Source organism: Crinia signifera, chromosome 3, assembly GCF_055691185.1.
Source record: "Crinia signifera chromosome 3, ASM5569118v1, whole genome shotgun sequence".
Taxonomy (NCBI): Eukaryota; Metazoa; Chordata; class Amphibia; order Anura; family Myobatrachidae; genus Crinia; species Crinia signifera.
The window spans coordinates 269,076,088-269,103,979 of NC_139219.1; the positions used below are offsets into that span (position 1 = coordinate 269,076,088).

Here is a 27,892-nt window from a genome sequence, read left to right on the forward strand (position 1 = left end):
CGTGGGTGGCGTTAACAATTGTGGGGGCCATTTCACACTTCAGGGTGGCTATTTGACCTCTGTGGGCCATTTAACATTGTTTCCTATGGAAAAATCGGGTCCATTGAAGCATTGAACAGTAAAATCGGGTCAATTGAGAAATTTAACATTGATCCCTATAAGAAATCGCGGGCATCGCGTCGCACCCGATTTTTAGCGCATTCAATGGCCGCGATGCCCGCGATTTTTTTACCTGCGATGGGCTAGGTAAAGAGTACCCAATTATGTTATGGGTTAAACGTGGTCAAAGGATATCATACCTGTCTGTGTGCAGTCATAATCCAACTGCAGTAATCTGCCTCAGGCATGTCGAAAGATCAGGCTGCTTAAACACACAGTACATCTCATTAACTATGTACGTGATTAAAGAGTACTCAGGATTAAGATCTAAAAGGTAGCTGCTCAGCTTTCCTCCTAACTTCTACTGACCCTCATTTTAACAGTAATCAACTAACAGTAGTTAATTAGTGAAAGGGCATTCAGAAATTAAAGGATTATTAACTAACATAATCAAAATGATACGTTGTGTTGGTTCACAATTACCAGTCTCCAATACACAAAACAAGAAGATTCATATAAACCAGTAATAAATATTCTTAGTTACCAACCGGCCCTGAATCTCTAAAGTACCCATGTTGCTTTGCCTGCATATTATTGCCTCTAACTAAGTCGTCCTCAAACTTGGGTCTTCAAAGACCCCCCAATAGTGCACATTTTCCAGGTCTCCTTTAAGACTCACAAGTAAAATAATTAGCTCCACCTATGGAACTTTTAAAATGTCAGTGAGTAATGAGTACACCTGTGTACCTGCCAGGTGACCTGGTGAATCAGAACTGCTGGGGGTCCTTGAGTTTGGAAACCACTGCTACAACACAACTGCAGCCTTTCTCCAACCTCTAACCTAGTGTTCCCGCTAAGCTGTTTTAGCGGGGCGCTGCCCCCTGCCCGATATTTTAAGGGCAAAATGCACCCTGCCCCTCTAGAAGCGGCCCACTAAAACAGCCTGCTGCCTGTCCCGCCGGGGTGCACCAGGAAAGCCCAGCGCCGCCGCAGTTAGCAAGCCCAGCGCTTTCCCGGCAGCTCAGGGACGTTGTTGCGGCTGGGCGCGCCCCCCTTTAGTGACGTGGCGGCCCGGGGACGCCCCCTTAAGTGACGTCGGCGTGCAAGGTCCGCCCCTCTTATGCTGCCCCAAATACAACAGCACCCTATCTCATTTAGTTCCTAGAAGGAACACTACAACCCATTTGACTTTGTGAATGTAATTGAGAACTTTTGCATACAGTAGACGTATTAGAATTTTAGCTGCCGTCCTAGACTTACCTACTTCACTGTAACTCATATGCAGCACTTTCCCCAGGGTGTTGAAGCTGCACACTGGTTGGCACTGTTCCTTGCACACGTTGAATACTTCCACTTTACAGCCACCAGCGCAAGTCACAAACACACTGTCCCGTCCACAGCAAAATACCTCTGGCGCCTGCTTGGTGGGCACAATCCTTTGTGAGCCAAAGGGATGGCAATTGTACAGCTGCACCATTTTTCTTTCTTGTTGATGAATTTAGAGTTCACAAATCTCTCCAGTTAGACATTTTAGTCATTGGTGATAGGATTCATATAAATGCATTGCCCAAGCAGGGAATTACCTAGATATCTAAAGAAACACATTGCCCAGATATGTATCTGGGACAGAAGCAAAACCTTCTGTAAACCTAGAAGCAAACAAAAGGAAAACAATTAAAAAAAAATTGTACATGTATCTTCTCACTGCTGCAACCTAGAAAGCATTAGACTACACCCCAGCAACGCCACCTGTTGTGTTAGTTACCTGTTAGTTACCATAGGAGACAAACTTTTTGAAAGATTGGGGGCAGCAGTGTATCTCTAATGGGAGCTGGGTATGCAGTATGAGTTCAGGGAGTCCACACCACTCAAACACAGCCATTGGCTGTACAGATGGTAACTATGGTGCAGCTTGTGCGCACAGAGAGCACTTACCCTCTTGGGGAAAACTGACGCCTCCATTTGCTTATGCGCACTGCCTCCTGGAATATCTACTCGTAGCAGTGTGCCCAGCTCCTAATCTGCCGGACACACCACTGCTAATATACTTTACAGTGGGCAGTGCTGCAGCATGGGCATGTGCATAAGGGACACTACTGTGTGGGGTAACGTGCATCAGGGACACTACTGTGTGGGGTAACGTGCATAATAAGGGACGCTACTGTGTGGAGTAATGTGTATAAGGGACACTATTGTGTGGGGTAACATGAATAAGGGAAGATACTGTGTGGAGTCATGTGAATTTATGCTATACTTTGGACATGCTCTAAGTATTTGGCATGTGCCTTTGGTGAAAACTGTCCCTATTATGAAAGGGAGGGGGGGGGGGGGGGGATAATTCTCCTTCAACCACAGGACATCTGAGCTATCAGTCAGTCAGTTCTGTGCACTGAAATTATGAGAAAAAGTGAAGCTGCTGATGCTGAGCTGCCTATACTATCCATTGCTGTTTTTTGGGTACTTGTGTATTATCACGGCGCTCCCGATTTCCATCGCAGGGCATTGTACAACCACAAAATCGCATCGCATGCGATGAGACGCGATTATCCCCGATTTTTAATTGTACAGGCACCCAGACCCGATTTTACATTGTACACCCACCCTGATGGGTAATGACAATGTTAAATGCCCCCCATTGTTAACGCCACCCCACTATCAACGCCAACCCGAAGCGGTACACGTCCTCCGACCTTCTCATACCCCCACTATCCACGTCGGCGTGGAGTTGATTGTATATAGCCACCGAGCCTGAAGCGTGACGAGCCCCGCGAGGGGACACGTAATACTTGTGAGGTAATGTGCGTCCCCTCGCTGCACTCGCCACACTATATAAAATCAACTCCAGGCCGACGTGGATAGTGGGGGTATGAAAAGGTCGGAGGACGCATACCGCCACAGCTCGCCACGCTTCGGGTTGGCGCTGATAGTGGGGTGGCGTTAACAATGGGGGGGGGGGGGGCATTTAACATTGTCATTACCCATCAGGGTGGGGATACAATTAAAAATCGGGTCTGGGTGGGCATTTAACATTGAAATCGCGTCGCATCGCATGCCATTATAATGGCATGCGAAGCGACGCGATATTAAAATTGTACACTCATCCCGGGAAAAGCCTCAAATCGGGTCCATCGCATACCTTAATTAGTGGTATGCAATCCGACGCGACGGGCGCCGTGATAATACACAAGTACCGTTTTTTGTTTGGCTCCAATATACAGAGCTTTCCTTTGGAGCCCCCCATCTCATACAATCACTTTAACTATTGCCTCATGTGTACAGATGCTGCCCCCACAGCCACACACAAACGCTGTCCCCACAGCCAAGTGCTGATATAAAAGGTACCCCCGGAAAACTGGGGTATAATGTTTTAGTGCTGAACACACCCACCAGTGGCACACTTATGTCCTCCCTTCATAAACTTTAGCTCCAGGCATCACCAAATGGGCCAGATACTGCCCAGGTGTGACCCCACTGACAGCGAAGTGACATCATAGGTCATATGTCGCACGCTGTCCTCACATGCCCAAGGATATATAGTGATTGGTGCCACGGTACAAGGAGGATGAGCAGCAGGCAGGTAATGCCCAGCGCTGTGGGACTGTGCTTGGAGAGGTCTTTCTTTTTACATGCAGGCTTTTGCTATGGGGCCCACACAGTTCTAGCTATGTCCCTGACAGGATATGAGTAAACACAGCTGTACACTTGGGTGATGGGTCTAGTGTGGGTGCATACACAGAGATGGCACACAGCCCCCGCCCTTCCACCCCCTCAGCAACCCCACTAATAACACATACATTGATGGTGGCAGCACCCACAGACATGGCATCATTCTTACCCTATGCTTCTGCAGGGTGGTGGACGGGCGCTGATACGCCGGGGTCCTTGCTGTGCTGGGAGTCTGTGTATGAGCCTGAGGGACAGTGCGATGTGATACACAGTACAACTACAGCAGCGGCACCATCACGTGACGGCCTCCTCGGCTATTACACCGTGTCACATGATGCATGGCGCTTAACCCTCGCAGCGCCGGTGCAGGAAGACAAGACTCTCATTTTGGAATTTGGAAACACTAGCAGTGACGGAGGCAGAGAGTATCGGTATACACAAGTGCTGGGGGGATGGTAGGAGTATTCTACGTGTCTGCCATAGGTCCCTGGCCTGGACCCAGCCCGGGGCAGTTATGTCACATTACAATCTGTGTAGCGATACTGGTAATCGAATTGAATGACACCCTTTCGGAACCGGCTGAGTGGGCTGACACCCCCCAGCAGCTGCACACATGGCGGGGGGAGCACCCTAGCTGACCGATCATGTACCCCGCCCTACCCGGGGGATGAGCACTGAGTCCTTCCCCGTGGTAGTAACAGCGTCAGTATACATTACAATACACATTGCGCAGCACCGACCGGATGTTTACGTGCACCGGAAGCGGGAGAGAGGGCATCACATCATGCTCACCTTCCCACTGTGTTATTTATTTATTTATTTATTTTTTCATTTATTTATATGGCTTCAAAAGGAACTCGCAGTGCCTTTACAGGGTACATTAACATTATAAGCAAAACAAGAACACAAACAGTTACAGCTGAATACAATAGAGGACCAGTACAGGGTACATAACCCATAGCGCTGACATCTCCATTCACACACCCTCTACGGTCGGCCGTCCTCTCTTCTCCACCCTGATCACTGCTTCCCATGCTAGAGTACAGGACTATGGGGTAGATTTATGAAGCAGTGATAAGGGAGGTGAAGTGATACAGTGCCTGGTAATTTATCACCGGCCAATCAACTCCTATTTAAACCCAGCCTGTAACTTAGCAGTCAGAAGCTGATTGGCACTTCTCCTCCCGTATCACTGCTTCATAAATCTACCCCTTTGCCCGTGCTGCACCCCTTCAGTGGAGCGCACTCCCTCGCTCCATAATGCTGCTTTCAGACCGCATAACTGGCTTTGACCCTGTATTTGGAAACGTTTCCAAAAACGGGTCTGCCAGATAAAACCCCTTTCACACCGCAGCACTTAAACGGTATATTACCGTTTAAGTGCCGATTTTTTGACACTGGCAGACCCGTTTTTGGAAACTTTCCAAATACAGGGTCAAAGCCAGTGCAGCCTTCAGCCCTCCCCTCCGTGCAGCTCCCCCCCCCCTCGCGCGTGTCGACCGAGAGCGTGTCGACGCCCCCCGCGCATGTCGACGCCCCCCGCGCATGTCGACGCCCCCCGCGCGTGTCGACCCCCCCCCGCGTGTCGGCGCCTTCCCCCCCCCGTGTCGACTTACCCCGTGCCGGTACCTCCGTTGTGGATCCCGGCACTGCAGCTCAGTATGCTCGGAAAGCACTTATGAAAAAAGTGTCTTCCAGAAAATGGCTGCCCCATAGGAAACCCAGTTTAAAAAAACTGTCTTTCGTATGGGGGCAGCCATTTTCTGAAAGACACTTTTTTCATAAGTGCTTTCCGAGCATACTGAGCTGCAGTGCCGGGAACCACAACGGAGATACCGGCACGGGGTAAGTCGACAGGGGGGGGGGGCGCCGACACGCGCGGGGGGCGTCGACACGCACGCGGGGGGTGTCGACACGCGCGCGGGGGGGGCTCCAGTGCTGTGAATACTTAATGAGCGCTCATTAAGTATTCCCTGTGCTGAATTTAGGACCCAGCTCATTGGCTGGGTCCTAAATACCGTTTCAGAACCGAAAATACCGTTTCAGAGCCTAAAATACCGGTTCTGAAACGGGTAGGACCCTGCATTTTAACCGGTTAGAAAAAATGTTTTTTTCTAACCGGTTAAGTGGTCCTGCACCTTTCAGACCGCACACATTACCGTTTTAAAACGGTAAAAAAACGGCAATATACCGTTTTTAAAGTGCGGTCTGAAAGGGGCATTAGACTCTCCCCGACCTTGCAAAGCTTCAAACGGGCACTGAAAACTCACCTATTCATCAAAGAGTACCTTTCCACTGCATAAACTAGCTGGTTCTCCGACCCCCTTGCCTGTTTACATCCTGCTATCTAACCACCACCCACTTGCTTGCACCTCTTGTAATATGTCTGTCTCCCCTTCCTACTAGATTGTAAACTCCTCCGAGCAGGGCCCTCTTCCCTCCTGTTGTCAAAGCCCTCTTCTCCACATTTCACTCACAGCTCTCCTATACTCAAACACTCAGTGACCATCTTCGTCTGCATACTTATCTCCATCGTTGGCCTCAATTTAGTCCTCACTACTTATAATGTGTAATGTGTATTGAACTGTGGCACTCTTTATTTGTTCTCTATTTTTGTTATTTAATCTATGTTATACCAAGTTTTGTCTCCCTGTACTGTTCCTTTGTACGGCGCTGCGAAACACTTGTGGCGCCTTATAAATAAAATTAGGTAGTTGTGTATTATCACAGCGCCCACGATATTAGGTCGCACGACATATAATCCCATCGCATGGCAGACACCCGATGCACACCGATGCGATTTTAAATTGTATAAGCCCCCTATACGATGTTTAATTGTATTAGCACCCTAATGGGGGCTAACAATGTTAAATGCACCCCCACACCACCCCCACTATGAACGCCAACCCAAAGCGTGGCGAGCGGCGACGGTACGCGTCCTACGACCTTTTCATACCCCCACTATCCACGTCGGCGTGGAGTTGATTTTATATAGTGTGGCGAGCCACCGAGCCCGAAACGTGGTGAGCGGACGCGTATTACTTTACTTGTATTCCGCGTCCCCTCGTGGGGCTCGCTGCGCTCACCACGCTTCGGGCTCGGTGGCTCGCTGCGCTCGCCACACTATATGAAATCAGCTCCACGCTGACGTGGATAGTGGGGGTATGAAAGGTCGTAGGACGCGTACTGCCGCCCCTCGCGGGCTCGCTGCGCTCGCCACGCTTCGGGTTGGCGTTGATAGTGGGGGTGCCGTTGGGGGTGCTTTTAACATGGGCCACTTTTAACATGGAAAACCCATTAGGGTGCTTATACAATTTTAAATGGCATACAATGCCATACATTGCCATGGTATACAATTTAAAATTGTATAACATCGGCTGCCATCACGTAACATCGCATCGCATACCATTGCATGCCTTATGGTGTGCGATGCGATGGGCGCTGTGCTAGTACACAAGTACCTCAAATTATAATTATAAGTATCAGGATGGCAAGAAAAACGCAGGATAGTTTAAGAGAAGGAAAAGCACATGAGCATACCTCCCAACTGTCCCGCTTTTTGCAGGAACGTCCCTTTTTTGGGGACTGTCCCACCCGGGGCCGACAGTGTCCACTTGTTCTCCTGATGAAGACATGGGAACACGTTGGAAAGCGTTAAGCCATTTATCTTGTTCCAGCTTCTCCAGCATTGACACCTAACCAGACCCATTAAGTTATCTGGACCAGTTGCACATTTATCATCTTGGATCCCATATCCTCAGCTCATTTGCAGCCAAAAATAAGCCAGGTATTCATATACCATAAAGACTTCCTTGCTTAGATGCCATCTGAGTTAATCCAGGATCCATACTGGGCAATTTTCTGGGACTCATTTAGAACATTTACTCCAGCCTAAGGAGATCATATTATTCAAAATTCCAAGTCTGGTAACTATACAATCTATTGGTACCATGGAAACATTGTTTATTCTTTCAATGGAGTCAACATATTAAGCTGGAGCACTTTTTATTGATTTTTATTCATTTTTCATTCCTTTTTTATACGTATATATTTTTTCTACAGCTAATGTAGTTTTCTCTAGAGAATTCTCTATACTATTTATATTTATAGTGTTTGTTGTTATTGAATAAATGTTAATTTAATTTTTATTATCTGTCAGTGTTACATTCTTCAGTCAACCCAAGCGCTGTATCTACTTTCGTTCTTTCTTTATCACATAGGCAGTCTTTCACCCTCCCATTACAGCAGCTGTAGTAGCACCCGTGGTTCAGCCTTCCCCTTTTATTCCTCAGCAGCTCAGAGAGCCACTAGCCATGCCCCCAGTGGTGAAAACAGCAGCGTGGCCTCGCGGGATAGGCCACACCCCCATATTGCTAGACCATAACCCCAAAAATGTGGGTGTGCGGCTTCGACGTGCGATGTGTCCCTCTTCACAGCATACCAATGTTGGGAGGTATGCATGAGGAGAAAGGGCCCTGCTCACGAGAGCTTACATTGTAAAGAGGAGGGGAAGACTGGGATGAGACATATGGGGTATACAGAGAGCTTGGATCAGAGCTCAGATGAGATTTTGCTGGGTTTAGTGAAAAATTTGGATGTATTAGTTGTATTTCATACAGTGAAATAGTGGGAAGTGAGGAAGGTGGGAGGATGATCAGCTCAGTCATAAGCCTTGTACACAGTATAGTATATGCTCCATGAGCTATATCGTTTGTGTTTTTTATTTTTATTGTTCGGTGACGTCACCTGTCTCCCACTTAGAACATGTAGTCATTGACAATATAGTGAAAATGTAACTATGTTTACATGACAAAGGACATCTTTAAAAACTTGTGAAAGCACTCCTCATTAACGGGTATGGACCATTAGGTCTACAAGAAGTTGGTCGACAAGCATTGGCTCAACACCATTAGGTCGACATGGGACTACACAGTCGACATGGACACTGAAACGTAGCACCGTGTCCCCTCGCATGGCTTGCTGCACTCCCCATGCTTCAGGCACATTATTTATTCTCCCTCCACGCCCTAGTGGGTGGTAGGGCATGAAATACCGCCTGTCAGCACATGGCTCAAAAAAACAGTGAAAAACCCATGTCGTTTTTTTGACTGTCGACTTTTCCCATGTCGACCTAGTGCTTGAGTCAACTTTAATGACCTTTCACCCTAGACCGATGTCAACCTTTCAGCATGTCGACCCAATGCTTGTCGACCTAATGACCGTATACCTAATTAACGATACACTGCATATACACAAACCAAGGATTCTCAAATTATATTGCTCTGGGACCCCGTCAGACAATAAAAATTATTTCAGTACACCAGCAAGTTACCTCAGAATGGTTATCACACATGTGGAGGCACAAAATAATGAAAGGAGTCTGAAGAAAGAGACAACCACATTTTGCAGACTGCTCAGGGTTCGCAAATACTCGCTATAGCGAGTATTTTACCCACTTTGGAGCACCAGGGACTAATTTTTTATGAATGGCTGGGTCCCCTGGGACCCAGCCATTTCAGCGTGCAGGCCGTGTTAATATGTGTGACAAGGGAGGAGGGATCTGTTTCCCCCTCAGTTGTGATGCGACCGTGGAGAAGACACAGCATGACGTACGGCCACTGCATACATCTGCTGGGCGCGAAAATGAAAGGGTCCCTCTCATCGCAGAGTCATAGGCAGCAGTGCACGGAAGCCGCGTAAGCTGGCTCCTGCACTGCGCCTCAACAGACGGCTGGAGCCAACACCAGAAGCAGCTGCTCAGCAGGGGAACAGAGCTGCGGCTGGTGTGAGGACGGAGCACGAGGAACTGAAACCAGCGTTGGGGGCCAGAACCAGGGAGGTGTGACAGTGAGGATGGAGCAGACCCGGGCAGGAAGTAGAGGTAAGAGGGGTGCGTGGTCCATTTAGCAGGCTGTTTGGCTGTGTCATGTAAGGGGATTTATTGCTAGCAGGACTCGGGCTGCAGACTTCCCTCTACCTCTCCTACCTCGCGGTGCTGCTCTCTTGTGTGTCACTGTCACCTCCTCGAGGCTTTGAGTGCTGGCTGTTAATGGCCCACTTGTCCCCTCCTCCCCTCACTGCATGGCTGGCAGAGAGGCTGCAGCTCACCAATTAACTCTAAAAATAAAAAATAAAATAGGCTCAGGGGAAGGGGAGAGGAGGCTTTATTCCGTTGGGACCCAGAAAAGGTCAAGTAGGACCCCGATTTTTGTAAGTGAGGGGTCCCAGGTACCCATTATTTTTGGGGGTTTTCGTGATCACTGCTGCTTGTATCACTGACAGAGATTAGTCATCAGGCTGATGTTCAGCAACATGGAGTCATATTTTTCAAGACTCCCTGTGACCAAAACACGTGACCCAAGAATGTGAACAGATGAATTTTACCGTGGACCTTGTGAACCTCATCTACCCTGTACAGTATGTATTTTCCATTGGAAATGCCCTTTTTTGGATTGTTTACATTTTTTCATGCCTGTGCACTTTGATATACTTTTATATAGAATGTGTTAAGATTCCCTGGTTTGTGCAGGGTTATCTTACTATTAATAATACAAATAAAAACTTTTTTTTACAAACTACGATATTAAGGATTTGGAGAAAGATACCTTTCCTGTGAAGTGATTCAGTGAATGGGAAAAGAAACCATTATATGCTTGAAAATTCTCCACTAAAGTCGAAGTTGGGTACACACAAAACCCTGTTTTGATCAAAGAAACCGTTATATCTTTTTCACCCAAGTTTTCTGTAAGGTATGCACTTCACAGCTATGGTGCCCATCTAGAGGTGGAGGCTCATTCTCTGAAGCTTAAAGAAATCTTGATAGGCACAAATCTTGCAGCGTCTAGAGTGAGTCAGGGTAGGCCCCATCATCAGTGTGTTCCCCTCCTTTCCACATGGTGTTGTTACTGTCTATGCATACAGTCCTACACATAAAATTGACAATAAACTGTGTTGTCAGAATCAATTGGGAACCCATAAAGAAACCTTGATATGCATAGAAACTTCTTATAATCATGTGAGTTGAGTATGCACATTGTTCTGATCAAATTGAAAGAAACCGGTATATGTTTTTTCTACTCCAGTTCATTGCACAGTATAGCCATAATGTCTTTCTGAAAGGTGGAGGCTCTTTTTCTGTGGAGTTTAAAAGAAACCTTTATACGCACATATCCAGCGGTATCCATTGTGAGTAAGGGTATGCCCCTTCACCACCTATTCTTTTCACTGGGTGTTTGACACTTTAGCCTCACAATACTATATGTAAAAGTGTTTTCTATTTAACTCGATTCTAAATCATCCTGAGTGTCGTACCCTACTACAAACGAATCAACGATGGGATATTCAGAATTCATTGAAGTTTACAAAAGAAACCACTATGGGCTTGTCATAAACATCAGAAGCTGTAAATTGGGTACGCTATCTTCCTACATCACCTAAACGATTCCCGTCTCTTAGAATTATCCTTTGAAAAATAAAAAAACCTAGATAGGAGTTTTACTGCACCATAGAGTGTGAGCTTGGTACGTCTCCTTCCCTACTGTCATAGCACATTTATTATTTATTATTTAAAAAAAAAATCTTCACATTGGTTTGTTTTTACTTTTTTCACATGGTTTGAGTCAACTTAATAAAGACACTGCGACATCTTGAAGCTGATCCCGCTACTTCTCTTGAAAACTTCCAAAACATCTACTGTATATCTGGATTAAGGGACGTATTTTTAAAAATATAATTCCTTTATATTACCTTTGATATACATTTGCGCCTTGATGTTTGTTGTCTGTTTAAATTTTTTGTTATGTTAGAATATGCTTGAAAATGTGGTTGACATTTTAGAAACAGATTTTTTACTGAGGCAGCATTGCGCCATTTAGGTTGGAAAACCCTATATCCTTTCAATGTGTACGTCTCCAACTCCGCGTGCTCCCATGGGTCCATAACAACCTGCCCCATCGTCTGTGCATGTACAAATGAGGGAGCACATCGTTCATGAGGGCCAGAACTGGCAAGTGTGGATGCTGATGCTGGGTCCCCAGTAGGTGTGTGCGGGCCATAAAAATGGCTTTTCATTTGCTGATACACATAACATATACATTTTTATCATCTTAGTGATAAATGAAAGTACATAAATGAGTGAAAATAAATTAATAGCTATTGGGTTTTATTTTGGTAAACACATTCTCCATCAGTACATACAGCTGAAATGCAAAACATACGTAAGTGACATTTTATGTAATTGTTTGTTTAAGTTGCTGTATCTTATCCACCATGCTTCAAATGTCCAAATATGGGTTTAATAATTTTTTGAATTAAAGATTTATCTGTATAGGAAAAAAGGAAAAATGTAAATGAATAAAATGCAGAATCACTTAAAAGTCATAGGTCTATGTATTATATAAAGTTGCGCTCATAAGTTTACATACCCTAGCAGAATTTGTGATTAACTGGCCATTTGTCAGAGAATTTTAATGATAACTCACAAACTTTTCTTTCACTCATGTTATTTGTTGGGTGAAGCCATTTATTGTCAAACAACTTTGTTTACTCTTTTTTTTAAAAATGACAACAGAAACTACCCAAATGACCCTGATCAAAACGTTTCAATGCTTCTAGGGTTTCGGATAGGTTTACCCAATCATAAAACAGATTCATGCACTATGGAGCGCTTATTCTCATCACTAGTGAGTGCTGGAAAACAAATTTTATAGGAGATTGGACTCCTGTGCACACACCCTATACTAGAACTTTGAAAAAAAAAAATTCAGGATTGCCCTGAGAAAAATGAAAAAAATTAAATAAAAATAAAATAATAATAATAAAAAGACCAATATATATGTGTAATAATCCAAAACAGATTAGATCGTAATCTGTTTTGCCTAATTGAAAGGTACTGCCGGCTGGCCCATTGGAAACGCTTTACCGCAATTGCGCTGCATCTCCACTTCACATATTTGAATGTTTGCCTGTGGATCGGTGCCAATTCTATCTACCTGATGCCCTTCAGCCTATGCAAACAGGGATGTGGTAACTATACCAATAACTGCTAAGCTATAACCACTAACACTGGACTGCTAATATCTAACCACAGACAAACACTTGGACTGTTTTTATTTTTACTAACATGAGGCTGTTTTAAGTGGATTATTACACATATATAGTGGTATTTTTATTATTATAATTTTTTTTTTTTTTTTTTCATTTTTCTCAGGGCAATCCTGAATTTTTTATTGTGATTTATCTTAATTGCATTGTTAATTGTTCGGTATCGGCCGGTACCTTTATGATTGGTTATTAAATTATTTTTAATATTGAACTTTTATTGTCTGTATCTATATGTTATAACATAGACTGGTCCCAATATATCCCTCAAATCCAAGCGCTCTCTTATATTTTTTGCTTCTTGGTTGTTTCTGTTAGGATTGGTTATCCTAAATAAGTCAGCAGCTGGATTTGAGTGATCTGTTGGTAATCACAAAAAACTATAAATTGTCATTAGCGCTACTATCTCCCTCCTTTTTCTCTAATAACTTACTGTCCAGTACTGTATATAAAGCTTCCATTCCAGAATGGATGTGGTAAGACACATGACAATGTAATAGCCATGTTCCAGGGTTCTTTGCAGTGAATTCAACAGTTTGAAAAGTTCCAGGGAAAAGATCAAATACATCGGATCGGAAATCAATTCCAGTCTAGGGAGCAGAAAATAAGTAAGACATTAAAGGGTACTAAGTAATACATACACAATTCATCCAGCAAAACACAAAGAAAACAATGTAAATGTAAATGTTCTCCCTCTTAAATTTCCTTTATGTCAATTATGTAATTTTAAATGGTTCAGCAATCTGTGGTATATTTGGCTATATGTATTAATCTTTGCATTGTCCAAAAATTGTATAAGTGGTCAAAAATCCTCTTTATATCCATTTGTTAGGAGACTGTGGTTGCCATGGTAATTGTATTATACTTAACAATTTATAATATTAATTGCAGCTTACATCAAAACAATATGGAAAAATTATCATCTCCAGTTTCTTCTTACAGGTAAGCAGGTTTGTATTAAACACTAGTAATAGTAGAAGTAACTAGTAACCTGCCTCAGCTTTCCACGGGAGCAACTTTGAATTGACATGTTCTACAACCTAAATTCACTTTCCATCTTGGCATAATGGTAATACAATAATTCAATTCTATTTAAAGAGCTCCTCAAAACAAATGTGTTGGCAATGCAACAGATGCATTTACTATGGGAAAGCCCAGTGTTTACTCTAATGGTGGCAGGTCTATATAATCATGATTGTGTCCAATTTCCCTTCAACTCCCCGGCAGTCCTTGGTGGATTTTGGACACACAATGTACTCACAATCTGTCATACAATCCCTCATACAATCCATCTGCTGCATGATTGTATGATTGAAGCTTCATTTAAATAGGGGGTCAGCCCTACTAGGATCAAAAGGATAGGAGTACCAAAAATCCTGTTTTTTATCAGGTTTTTTAATTTACAGGTTGCCGGCAACTACCAATCTGCTCACATCTGCTGTGTTATGCCATTATTAATTAGCCCTAATGAAGCAATCCTCTGTAAACTGTTTTCAGAGTAGTGAAAGAATTGTGCAAAAGAACGTCCACCACTCTCTTCATCTCTTTTTCCATCTGCCCCTGAAAACTTCTGAGGCTCACAGCATCTTCACTGCCACAGGTCGCCCGGAAGCTGCACCTCTCTAGGTTCACATCCATTTTTCCAATGTTACTTTCATGCATTCGCCGCCAGGATAACAGTTGTCAGACATCCCCTGTTCATACATAAAAATACCAAGGCCAAAAATGGTTACCGAGTATTCAAAACTGTGTGCATGGAAATGCACTGTATGTATGTCCACTTCATTCCCCAGGCCAATGAGATGCCACATTACACGATCTTCGACATGCATAGTAAGGCCAGGTAGGTTGGCATACATTCTTCCATTGATACCTGAAATAAAAGAAGTCATTCACATTGATGATGATGAGGTGTGTTTGCACTTTTACCAGTTATTGCTAAAATTTGAATAATAATTCTTATTCAAATTCAAAGTGAAATATGTAAAACTGTTTAGTTCAGTGGTTCCCAAACTTTGTGCCATGCAGTGGTTAAAGTGACGGGGAATGGGGTGGAACTGAGTTCCACCACATCTAATGGTAGGGGGAACTGAGTTCCACCTCTACCACAGCCCTGAACAGAAATTCCAACAGAATAGTCTGTCCCAGCGGCTTCTTCTTCTGACACAGAGTATGTGATGTCATGCCATCACCACCGCTGAATTGAATAAGGGTCACTAAGAGGAGCAGGCTCTGTGCTTGCTAAAGACAGATGAGAGGGGGCTCAGCTGCTAGAGGGACACAGGGCATTGAGCTGCTGAGGGACATGGACAGTGAGCTGCTGGAGTGACAGAGACAAATGTGTATAAGCAGCACAACTGTGGACATTATGTGTATAAGGGGCACAACTATGTGATTTAATATCAATTAAGGGCACTACATGCCGTGTAATATGTATATGATTGTGCTACTGTGTGTTGTAATTTTAATTGGTGTTATTATTGTGTAACCACACCCCTTCCTTGTGGGACCATTATCCCTTTATAGAAGGTACAGTAGGGCACAAATTCCCTGACACTAGTCTAAGCTCTGCCTAAAGAGGAGGGGGGTCGGTGTTAGGGGTCAGGAGTTCCACCATCTCTCCAGGACCACTTTAAGCCCTGGTGCCGTGGCACCCTGGGTTGCCTCAGAACACTTGCTGGGGTGCCCTGGGTTAGTGGTCCAGGATCAATTTCAATAATTTATGGTCAATGTAATTGGCAGCCACAGGCGCTGGTTTTGCCTGTCATGAAATTTGTGTACAAACAGAAGTAAATTCTCTCCCTCGTCACATTACTGAGCCTAGGGATGACACAAGTTATTTAATTGAATAGTTTCTGAATTTCTCCATAACAAACTTTTGGCCTAGGGGTGCTGTGAAAATGTTTTGAAACTCAGGGATGCCGTGATTCAAAAAAGTTTGGGGACCACTGGTACAATTTTAGATGTTAGTCTGTACAGTAGTTATGGCAATGGTTTACTGTAGTGCAGCAATTGCTTTTTAAGTACCTGAGTTAATTGGGATCTCCGATTTAGGTAATTAGGAATCAGAAATCTGCATTTCTACCCACACCTCTCATACTGATTTTGTTAACCCTTTGAGTGCCAACATCTCTATGGGCCTTATTTTGGTTCATTCTTTCTGACAAAATCCTTCTTAGATGGGCAAAACCATGTGCACTGCAGGTGGGGCAGATGTAACATGTGCAGAGAGAATTAGATTTGGGTGGGGTTTTACTTCAAAGTGACATCTATATTGCAGTGTAAAATAAAGCAGCCAGTATTTACCCTGCACAGAAACAATATCACTCACCCAAATCTAATTCTCTCTGCACATTTTACATCTGCCCCCCCTGCAGTGCACATGGTTTTGTCCATCTAAGAAGGATTTTGTCAGAAAGAATTAACCAAAATAAGGCCCTATGAGAGGTGCGCAAAATATCCACTAAATATGCCAGCGTCGATCACATTTTTATATAAATCCTCCCCCAAAAAATGTGTGTAAAGAAAGATATTTCCTATATAAGGTAAACATTACAGGTCATTGTGATGAATACAAATGTTTGATTGGCAGTTTTCACACCTATTTTGACAAATTTCCTTGCGCTCAAAGGGTTAAGGTAACTGTTATTAATCAGGTCATACACATGTACTGGTAGAGGGGATTTTTTTAGGAAAAGATCCTAAAAAGAAAGATCCTAAAAAGAAAAAGACCCCCAGCAGAAAGACCTAACAGACCACTACCCGGCACTGCTCCGTACCGCTGAAGAAGCAGGTGACGTCACCCCTGAAACTTCCGGACAAGCTGAAGCCGGGAACCAGCACATTGCCGCTTGCTGCTACACACGAGAGCTCTGACCACACGGACTCCAGGTACCAGTAGATAGGGTCAGCAAATGTTAGTGTACTCTCTGGGACAATTCATCTCAATTTACTCTCAAAGGGTTGTAAACATTATTGCCAGTATTTGTTTATTTTTATTTTATTTTTATTCTTTATTTTATTCTTAATTTTTATTTTATTTTTACCTTTATCTTTTTATATTTTATTTATTTATTTTATTTCATCTATTTCTCCTTTTCCACACTGTATTTTCATCCCTCTCCTCATTGTACCCTCTCATTCAAGCGCCAGTCTTTCTTTGCTTCCCTCTAGCATATTCTCCCATACTCATGTACTGATGATTTCTAAGAGTACAGAATTTAGTCTACACTTCTTTTTAGGTCTCAAATAAATAAAAACAAATAAACACTATATGGACAAAAGTATTTGGTCACACCTGTGGAATTCAGGTGTTTCCGTCAGATTTGAAGCCACAGGTGTATAAAATTGAAGCAAAATGGGTCGTTCTGAAGAGCTGAGTGACTTCAAGCGTGGTACTGTGATAGCTGCCACCATTGCAATAAGACAGCTCATAAAATGTTATCCCTGCTGGATATTCCACAGTCAACTGTAAAGCCCCGTACACACGCTTCGATTTGCTTTTGATTCGATGTTAGATTACATTTTCTATTAGATCTGGCATTAGATCTTTCCATTCAATTTGGCATTAGATCTGTACTTTTGCATTAGATATCAAATTCGATTTACATTCATGGTACATTGCACACATTCGATTTACTATATTGAATTCAATATTTCCTTTGCTGCACAGTAGATTTTTCTGTTCAATTTTGAGAAAACGGGAGAATCGGATCGAATGCAGATCGAAAATAGCCAAAAATTGATGCATGTGTACACAGCTTAAGTGATATCACTATAAAGTGGATGCCTTCAGGAACAAAAGCAACTCAGCCATCAAGCAGAAGACCACGTAAAATCACATAGCAGGGTCAATGACAGCTATAGCCCTGTACACACGCTTAGATTTTTGCCTGTTTTCGATTCGATTTTGCTTATAGAAGCAAAATCAAATCGAATCCTAATCGAAATCGAATGGTTTTTGTGTCACTTTTGATCTGCTTTCGATTCGATGCGCGCTCCCGTTTTCACCAAATCGAACACAAAAATCTTCTATGCAGCCAAGGAAATCTCAATTCGATCCAGTAAATAGAATGAGTACATTGTGCCTACATTGTGAAATCCAAATCGAATCGAATGCAAAAGTACAGATCTAATGCCAAATCTAATGGGAAGATCCAATGCCAGATCTAATAGAAAATCGAATCTAACATCAAATCTAAAGCAAATCTAAGCATGTATACAGGGCTTAAGGTGCATGGGGGCAGATGTATTAAGCCTTAACAAGAGATAAATGCAAGGGTGATAAAGAGAGATAAACATCCAGCCAATCAGCTCCTTACCGACTTTTTTCAAACACAGCCTGTAATATGGCAGTTAGGATGTGATTGGCTGGATGTTTATCTCTCCTCATCACACTTGCATTTATCTATTTGTTAAGGCTTAATACATCTACCCCATTGTGTGTAAAAGTCACCAATGCTCTGCTGGGGTTGCGGTCAGTTGGTCTACAGCATGATGGTAGACAGTCATTAGGTCGACACCAAAAGGTTGACATGGGTCTAGGTCAACATGGGTCTAGGTCGACTGGTCAATATTTTGACAGGTCATTAGTTCGACAGTGTCTATGTCGACAGTCAAAAGGTGGGGGTTTTCACTGTTTTTTGAGCCGACGTGCCCACAGGCGGTATTTCATGCCCTACCATCCACTAGGACGTGGTGGGAGAATAAAATAGTGTGCCAACTGCACTCGCGATGCGGTGCACTTTAAACTGTGTCCATGTAAACTGTGTTGACATTCAGGTCAAAATACAGTGAAAAAACCCCATGTCGACCTTTTCACTGTGGACCTAGACATTGTCGAACTAACGACCTGTCGAACTAATGACCTTTCAATCTAGAACCATGTCAACCTTTTCCCATGTCGACCTTTTACAAAGTCGACCTAATGGTGTCGACCATCATGCTGTAGACCAAATGATCCTAACCCCTCTGCTGAATCCATAGCTGAAGAGATCCCAAATTCCACTGTCATTAATGTACAGCTTAATGGAATGGGTTTCCATGGTCAAGCAGCTGCATACAAACCTTGCATCACCAATGTCAGATAGAGTGGTGTAAAGCATACCAACACTGGACTGTGGAGCAGGGGAAACATGGGACCTTTTTCTGGTTGATTCATTCGCACGCGCTCGTGCGATCCGATGCCCATGCCCTATGAGAACGGGCTTGTTAGCAAAAGTACCCAAAGGGTAGTTGGCCTCAAATTACCCACTCACTTGTGTGCTCCTAGTCCTAGGCACATAGCCATGCTTGTAAGATCATGCACTGTGCTTGCGAACATCCTCTCTGTTTGATTTCATTCACAACTCTTACCATACGCACGCAGCCAACCCATTCAGAGCACTATAGTAAATTACATGATTTGGCTCATTTCACTTTGCTTATTGCAAGTAATTTACTAAATTACTGGCCATTAATAATTAGCAAAGACGCTTTTTTAAATGGATGATTAATGTGTTTTTTATGTATTACTTCCTTAGCTACATTTAAATATATGCAGGGCTATTTTTGTGCAGGCTCTAGCAGGAACTGTGGCCCTTATTCTAGTTCACTCTTTCTGACAAAATATTTCTTAGATGGACAAAACCATGTGCACTGCAGGTGAGGCAGGTGTAAAACCCCACCCAAATCTGATTATCTCTGCACAAGTAACACCTGCCTCACCTGCAGTTCACATGGTTTTGTCCATCTAAGAAATATTTTGTCAGAAAGAGTGAACTAGAATAAGGGCCACAGTTCCTGCTGGAGCCTGCACAAAAATAGCCCTGAATATATGTCTCCTACAAATGTTCTGGATATTAATGTGAAAAACTCATATATATTACATATGTTTAAGCTCCAAAACTGTGCTTACCGTGGCCCTGCATTGAGTTGATGTGGTTAGTTAATTGTTTAATGAGAAAAACTTGTATGGTGCATGGGTGAGTATTGTGTGCAGGTGGCATGTATTTTAGCTATTGTGCTTGCTGATTGGTGTTGCGAACATTGGTCAGCTAAGCTGCAGCCCTGCGAGACCTGAGAGTCACTTTTTGCAAATGATTTTCAGTCCAAGCACTGCACGTGTACATGCAATGTTGCGAAGCCACCACCCAGCAATTGTGGTCAACTAACCTAGTATACGCCCCGGTTTCTGCCCATTTTTGCCCTCTTGTGGGGCCACGCCGAGAGAAACACTACATCACGCCTTCATTTTGGGGCTCGTTCGCAAACTTATTTCTGTGAGCAAGGTGCGAGCACGGACTATCAAACAGGCAATTGCGCACTGCAGCAGTTACGCAGGTGTAATAAGCTAAATTTCGCCTTGCGCGTGAATTTGCATGCAAGCGTATTAATCAGAATAACCTCCAAAAAACTCTTGTACTCTAGGGTGTGGTAATTAAAAAAAGATTGGGAACCCCTGTTATATGTATTTGAATACAATGTCATTACAGTCCCTGTTGGTGTAATGGTCAGGCGTCCAAATACTTTTGTCCATATAGTATATGGTGAGGACAGCTTTTATCTAATTGCATATTTTAGTGCATATGCAAACAGTATGGATGCAAAACCCCCAGGATGCACCGGCGGAGTTTGTGCGTCCGACCTATGACATTTTTAACATCTAGGATCAGATGTACTAAGCAGAGCTGAATTTACTCCTATAGACTATATTTTTTCCATTGAGCCCAGAACAAGTGAGATTGAGTGTGCACACAATCTTGCTAGTGGCGGAGCAGGGGAGTAGCAGGGAACATTAAACCAGAAGTCAGAGTTGGGACAAACAATAATAGTAACCAGAATCACACAGAAAGTAACCACTATAAACGCTGGCAAGTGAATAAGGACATAGGGCCTAAATCAGCATGGATTGCTAATTAGAGAATTTGCAATGCGGTCGATTATCGAATGTGTATGCGCTGCTTTTGCATTGTGCATGCAGGCCCGCATTTAGCAAACAAATACCCGTATGCATAGCAGTCGCATGGAAGTGGCTGTTTGATTGACAGGAAACCAGCATTTAGGGGTGGAAACATGGCATTTTGTTTGTGTGTTTCTGAAAACGCAGGCGTGCCCAGGTATTTTAAATATGATTTCACTTATTTGTTACTTGTACACTTAAGCGGTAGAAAAGAACTAAAGGTGCCCAAATACTGGTGCGATTTGGCCAGTCCTGATATCCGATTCCGACGGATCGGCCTGATATATCAGATGAAAACTGGCCAAATCGGAGGTGTTTGACATCATATAAGACCTGATGCATGTTCCCGTGAGCATCAGTTTGGAGCCTGATATCCTACGTGCAGAACATAGGAATTGGGTCCATTACAGCACATCCTCGGTGCTTTGTAGCACTCGCGAAGTGTCGCATTCGACTTTAGTTGAGCTCCCTTGGCAGCTCCTAAGTTGGTTACATGTTGGACGGTTGGTCAGTTGGATGATTTGAGGAAAATTGGTCGGGTGTATGGCCAGCATTATGACATATTGCCTGCCCTCTCTATGAGGAATCAGCCAGGTTGGTGCAGGCGGGAGTGCAGCATGTCTATTCTCCCAGGGGGCCAGGAGCTTTCCGGTCATTCTGAGAGAGTAGACAAGTAGGCCGTAAGTGCAACATGAGTAGGAAAAGCACGCATCACAGGAAAATGCACATGCGCAATACATTACAGCTAAAAAAGGTGACCGTTACTTCAGTGATTAGACTGCAATAATAGTGGACTATAAAACACTAGTCGTCATTATAACCCAAATTGTAATACATAAAGGAAAATAGAAACATACCGTGCATCATATTGCTCTCAACAAACTTCTCATCATCTTTCTTCACCTCATCTGGATAGTTGGAGTAGGTCTTGATATTTTCATCGACATACCAGGATTCATTCTCATTAAAAACCATAAAAAGTAGGGCGAAGCGAGAGAGAGGTACTTTGGGTAAAAAGAATGATAAAAATCTTTTCTTGCAGACCACAAGAGGCCCAATCAGTCCACTGTACAAGTCCTAAGGAAACATACAATAGTTTTAACACATCTTTCAAAAAAACGTATATTGTATTGTCTCATGTGAGAAAAATGTCTACTAATAACATGACCCCTTTCACTCCGTAAAAGGACAGACGCAGGCAGATAGCAGGTCTTCGACAGCATAGTGTACCGATAAGGAGAACAGTTGTAATAACATACAGATGTAGCCTTGCTCATCATTGCGGCAATATGGCCGCTTGTGCTTGTTTGTTGTGCCAAATTCTCACCCACGATACGTAAGCGGCATGCCGGGGTTTCGCTGCTCAATGCTTGATCGAATTAGACATATGCATGTGGCGTCTTGATGGTACCAATTGCTGCGGGAGTTGCACCTTATTGGCGCGGCAACGATGAGCATGCCTACATTTGTGGATATGTTTCACAGCAGGATATGTTGGCACTCAGATTATACAATACTGCAATATCTACATTACATAGTTCTCAACATTTCTTATGAAACATGGTAACTAGAGATGTGCAGGCTCTGATTTACTCTGATTTCAAAGCTGTATCTTTTTGGCTAGCCTAAATCACATGACAGTTGTTGACAGTTGATAGCTAGTAAGATCCTGCTTTGAAATCAGAGTAAATCAGAGCCTGCACATCTCTAATGGTAACTGAATTTCCAATAGCCAAGTCCACCTAGAAATCAACCATACAATCCCTTATATAACCATGGTAGTACCCCTTATCGCCAAAACTTTGTATTCCCTGGGATATATTACTTACCTTAGGATACCTGTGTTAGGGTGAATTTAGGGTGGTTATATTATTGACCAAAGGTATTCCAGGTGCAATGCTTATCAGATAACATTTTGAGACTGATTCAATTGTCAATTGCCCCCTACCGCATTATTGCCAGTTGACGTCTATCAGAGCTATTCAGTTGTTGCTTCCATCAGACGCCCATTAGCCTGTTATGCAGCTAACATGGCAACATTAGACCCATTACTGGGGTACATTTTGAAAACAGAATACTTGTTTTACCCTATAGCAGTGTAATTGTGTATAAAAAGGTATCTACACATTATTCTTTTTTTCCTTTCCTTCCTAAGTTTATTCATCACAGAGGAGAAGAATACCCTGAGAAGAGGCTGGAATTTATCTTTGGAGAAATACACTTGGACTCTTATTGACATACTGTAAAATAGATAGTATACGTGTTTGATTGCATTTGCATAGTGTTTTATGGCTTAGAAACTTTGAAGAAAATAAAGAACCTTACCTTAGTTTGATCAACTGTGGAGTAATAAGCCCAAGTCACACATTCTTCTTCCTCCCTAATTGGTCCAGAACGTTTGGGAATTTTCCATTTATACTTTTCTATCTGTCCTTTAAGCAATATAAATAGTTTAAGCATTATTATTAAACAAACCCTTTATACAAATAACGCACAACATACAGTACATTATATGATTTATACATAAATGCATTACATATATTTATATCCAAAAGGAAAGTCAATGACTAGAACTCTATAATTATTATAAAGAATGTCTTACCAGGTTGAGCTGGTTTGATTTCATTATCTTCTAGTTTTATACCATGGGCATAAATTGAATACGGTCTGCTTGCCTTGTTCATAAATATTATATGAATTTCATCACCGATATTAGCTTTTATGAGTGGACCTGTGAAGTATAAGAAAGTTTTCTTTGTAACAAGGATAATGTAGACGCTTACTTTGGTCTTTAATTACATGATTTAAAAGCTGTTCCAGTAAAAGTATTTTATAGAACTAGTTGGTACCAGCTTAGAAATAATGTCTGGACATCTAAGAAATCAGGCTTGTGGTCTGAGTTCCCTGGTGGAGCCACAATGACTTACCTGCTCCCAAAGGCTGCAGCAGCTCAAGCGGTGTCTTTCAGGTCTTGGTGGTCAGGTTATTGTCTGACAGACCCCCACTCCAGTGAGTACAATGGCCCTATCCCTAATGCCTACCCCTAACTGTTACTATCCCTCTAGATCCTATCCCTAAATTCCCTTGTGTTTAACCCTAATCTTCCTCTAGCGCTTTTCTCTAACATTCCCCTAATTCCAAACCCTTCCGTTCAGCAGCTTAGTCCTAATGTGACATTGCAACAATGTTGAGATTTCATATGTCAACATGTACCTTCTCGACATTTTAAATACATTATTATTATTATTCAGAATTCAGGACTCTTAGCGAGTCCTGCCCATGTCTTAAAGCTGATTCTCAATGTGCACTTGTATGATATAAGTAAATCATATGAAATCATATGAAATCATCTCTGTCCCAACAGTAAAGTTTGAGAGTGACACGTGCACATCCCATGTGTTTCTTGCTCCTTTGAACATGTGCACTAAATGCCCATTTTGTATTTCAGTCCTGGCAATGACATCAACTGTCAATGACATCACCAGCACCAGGCATCCTCATCCATAGCCCCCAAACCAACCATCATTGTCAGGAGAGCTTTGTACATAGACAGTGTGTGCCAGGAAGACAAGACTCCACATACCTGGATATGAAAAGCAACTCATTTATACTTCTTGCTGATTAATTACCTAGAATACCCCAGTGCTCTTGGTCTGCTGTTCTTTCCTTCTGCACTGTAAAGGTGTTGTCTGTATATTCCCGGTAAACAGCTTTTTTGTATTTTGAACCAAGGGATGTTCGGCTCTTGTTTAAAAATACATCTGCAGGGCTGTAGGGGTATAAAGAAAAAGTATTATAGTAAGAGTACATTGGCCACAAAGATCAGCAGTGCTGTAGATAAACCATTGATATCAATTTAGATGAACATAAAATACAGACAGAGATCTGATGTGTGGCAGCTGGGCTACTTTGTCGCTGCGTGATTCAGCCTTTCATCCTGAGCACTGCATCACTGGACATTTACCGTTTCAGTATTTATATTACCAAGTCCTGTAGGAAGAGCTACTGCTCCTACCTTGTATCTGTGCCATATGGGGACAAGATAAAGTGTCATGTGTGGCCTGATTACACAGTTTGCAGGTAGTCATAATAGGTTCGAATGGGGAAATCTGGTGGGACAGCTATGCTTCAGATTCCTATCCTTATTTATCCCTCCTATTATCCCTATAGATTGTAAGCTTGCAAGCAGGGCCCTCCTACCTCTATATTGGTCTGTTACTACCCAGTTTGTTTTTATCACTCTTGTGAAAGTGCTATGGAATATGCTGTGCTGGGCAGCACAGACAGTGTAATGGTTAGCATTACTGCCTCACAGCACTGAGGTCATGGGTTTGATTCCCACCATGGCCCTAAATGTGCGGAGTTTGTATTTTCTCCCCGTACTTGCGTGGGTTTCTTCCGGGTACTCCGGTTTCCTCCCACAAACCAAAAATGTACTGGTAGGCTAATTGGCTCCCTACAAAAAAAAATTAACCCTAGAATGTGTGTGCGTGTACATGTGGTAGGGAATATAGATTGTAAGCTCCACCGAATGTTCAACTATTCTCTGTACAGCGCTGTGGAATATGTGTGCCCTATATAAATAACTGGTAAAAATAAATAAGAAACTCTCAATAAATCCAGATGATATCAGAATATACTTATACAATGCTGTACATTTTTCCATTAAATAGTGAAGCAACATTGCAGCTCAAGGACTGTGAGAGATGTATCATTAGCCATGTATATGCCGTTATTTGCCTGGACCTTCTTCATCCATTTTAGCATGGCAAAGCAGGTCGGTGGAATGTATTATCTGCTATGTCTATTCAGTGATTTGTTTGATATAAAGAGCACATCTACTGTAGATAGCTTGTGTATAATCTGCATCATTACCTCTCAGCATGGAAAGCGTGTCTCTCATGTTCCCAGACACGGGATGGAGAATAATCCCATTCTACTTCTTCAGCTGCAATGTAATAGTTGTATATAGGGGAGATCTCAAGTTTAGGCTTCTGGTTATTACATGATTTAACTCTGTACTGCTGCCTCATTCCTCCTGTGTAATGGTCTGTAGTCATGCACTCCACATCAAAAACACCTAAGAGGAGAGAAAATGAAGTTTTCTATGCTACTGTACATGACATACATGTTTGTTACACAACAGGTAGCGCTGCTGCCTTCACAGTAATGGGCTGGGCTGCAATCAGGCGGGAAAAAATGAAACACAGGAACCCAGAGGCGCTTAATCACACATATATCACAGGATTAAACATGATAATATTTATTGAAATATACAATATATGAACTCAAACCTCCTGGGGGTATTAAAATTCTACTAAGCTAATGCATACACCGTGTGTCACGCTTGAGGGTTGAGTCTGAACTAAGTTGGTCCTAGTCGCTGAGGCTGGAGCGTAGCGGAACTGAGGAGTTTAATTGGGTTTTTCCACATATAATAAATGCTCTCAGAGGGCAGATAAGCAATAGTCGTAGGCGTGGCTGGAATGGAATGTATTAGGCACGTGCTGAACTATTTTGCTTCTTGTTCTCAAAAACAGCAACTGTCATGGCCAAGTGTGCTTGTAACTGGCCGCACAAGGTGTTCCCTGTTGGTATGAGTAGATGGATTCACGGTAATGCTTAGTTGTTAGAACCAGTGTCCTTGGAGCCAGAAAGTACCTATAACCCTAATCCCAGGCGGCTTTATAAAATGGCAGGAATCCATCAGGGGAGACTGCAGTCTATCAAGTTTCGTTTTTTCGAAAACAAAGTTCACATTTCCCTTAAAGCGATTTAAAGGTTGAGTAGTGAGGTCAGTGTGAACACTGAAATTCTCACCAATCACACAAAGGGTCCAATAAGGGGAAGGGGGGCAGGGGGGCCCTCCCTATTTTGCCAGTCCCCCCCCCCCCCCACAAGTGTAGGGTATGTATAATATCCCTGTGTCTTCTCCAGGTGCTCAAAAGTCCATATGCCTACAATTTAACAACTTGGAAGAACCATTTCCAGCAGATATGGTTAAAGCATTTATTCACCACTGCTTCAATAACCACAGCAAATGTGATAGCAAACAGAGAAGTTAAACTCTTTAGTCACAGCACCCTTTGTCCCAGGACCCTGACACTAACCACCACCCCCATCTCCTGGCCAGCTTGTCCAGCATCAGGAACCAAGAACTCTGCTTCATGATGCTGGACAAACTTACAAGTGTTGCTGATTACCTGACTGTTGTCCTTAGCAGGCTGCAAAACTCAAACACCACTCATAGCGTACTAGAGATGTTGGGCTGTGATTTTAACTTCACATGAATTAGTTTTAAACAAGTATAAAATCACAGATGAAGCACAGTTTTTACTTAGTTAAACATTCGCGTATTTTAGTATGTGCAGTAACAAGTAAGTAGTCTGGAATTGCTTCTGCATTGCCCGTAAATGCATAGCTTCTGCATTGCCCGTAAATGCATACAGTCAGCTTCGGAGTGTGCGCAATGTGAAAAGATCCATCATCTGCCAAACTGACTTGTTGTCAAGTCTGGACCGGTAACATCTTTTATAGCAGTGCTCTGTGACTTACCTTCATTGTCAGGCTTCATTAGTATTCCGTATGAGATGTGTGGAAATACGCTTGCTACATCCCTTGTCACATCACGGACTTGTATAGTGTTGCCTGAGAAGTGGATTCCATGCATGTCAATCTCTGTGCCAAGTCCCAGCATAGACCAGCTGATTGTATCTCCTGTACACATATCCAGCCCAGGCTGATTTCCATACATGTAGCCATTGATAGCTGTGTACAGTAAACAAGACAATAAAAACAATGCTACATTCACACAGGAGGCTTCCATAAAGAGGTGTTGCAGGTTATTTGAAAGGCTGGGGTCGGTAATTATTGTAGCTGTATGTGAGTATGGCAAACCCACTGTATGGGAATATATATAACTTTTGGCCTTCCTGCAGGCATGGCAGTTGCTTAGGTCATTAGCCCAGAACCTGGTCAAACCATTTTTAGGTATAATTTACAAAAATTTAAATACACTGTACACTGTGCACATGCACAAGCGGTCTGCTCAGTGGTATCGGGCACTTGCAGCATGCCGCCTGTATTTTC

The 27,892-nt window shown here is 43.0% G+C and overlaps 2 protein-coding genes across 2 annotated transcripts in view; both read right to left on the reverse strand.

The window, feature by feature from the left end:
• HPS3 (HPS3 biogenesis of lysosomal organelles complex 2 subunit 1) overlaps positions 1 to 4,437 on the reverse strand; it is a 36,361-nt gene extending 31,924 nt beyond the window's left edge. Inside the window, exons 1-2 of the mRNA XM_083178032.1 lie at positions 3,935 to 4,437; positions 1,360 to 1,748 (exon numbers count right to left, since the gene is read on the reverse strand). Of these exons, the coding sequence (XP_083034158.1) occupies positions 1,360 to 1,576 (217 nt within the window). The 5' untranslated portion in view covers positions 1,577 to 1,748; positions 3,935 to 4,437. The remainder of the gene's footprint in view (positions 1 to 1,359; positions 1,749 to 3,934) is intronic.
• A 7,472-nt stretch (positions 4,438 to 11,909) lies between these two features.
• CP (ceruloplasmin) overlaps positions 11,910 to 27,892 on the reverse strand; it is a 54,070-nt gene continuing 38,087 nt past the window's right edge. Inside the window, exons 11-19 of the mRNA XM_083178034.1 lie at positions 27,359 to 27,571; positions 25,679 to 25,883; positions 24,433 to 24,572; positions 23,406 to 23,534; positions 23,129 to 23,235; positions 21,661 to 21,880; positions 14,598 to 14,737; positions 13,298 to 13,454; positions 11,910 to 12,086 (exon numbers count right to left, since the gene is read on the reverse strand). Coding sequence (XP_083034160.1) covers positions 12,025 to 12,086; positions 13,298 to 13,454; positions 14,598 to 14,737; positions 21,661 to 21,880; positions 23,129 to 23,235; positions 23,406 to 23,534; positions 24,433 to 24,572; positions 25,679 to 25,883; positions 27,359 to 27,571 — 1,373 coding nt within the window. The 3' untranslated portion in view covers positions 11,910 to 12,024. The remainder of the gene's footprint in view (positions 12,087 to 13,297; positions 13,455 to 14,597; positions 14,738 to 21,660; positions 21,881 to 23,128; positions 23,236 to 23,405; positions 23,535 to 24,432; positions 24,573 to 25,678; positions 25,884 to 27,358; positions 27,572 to 27,892) is intronic.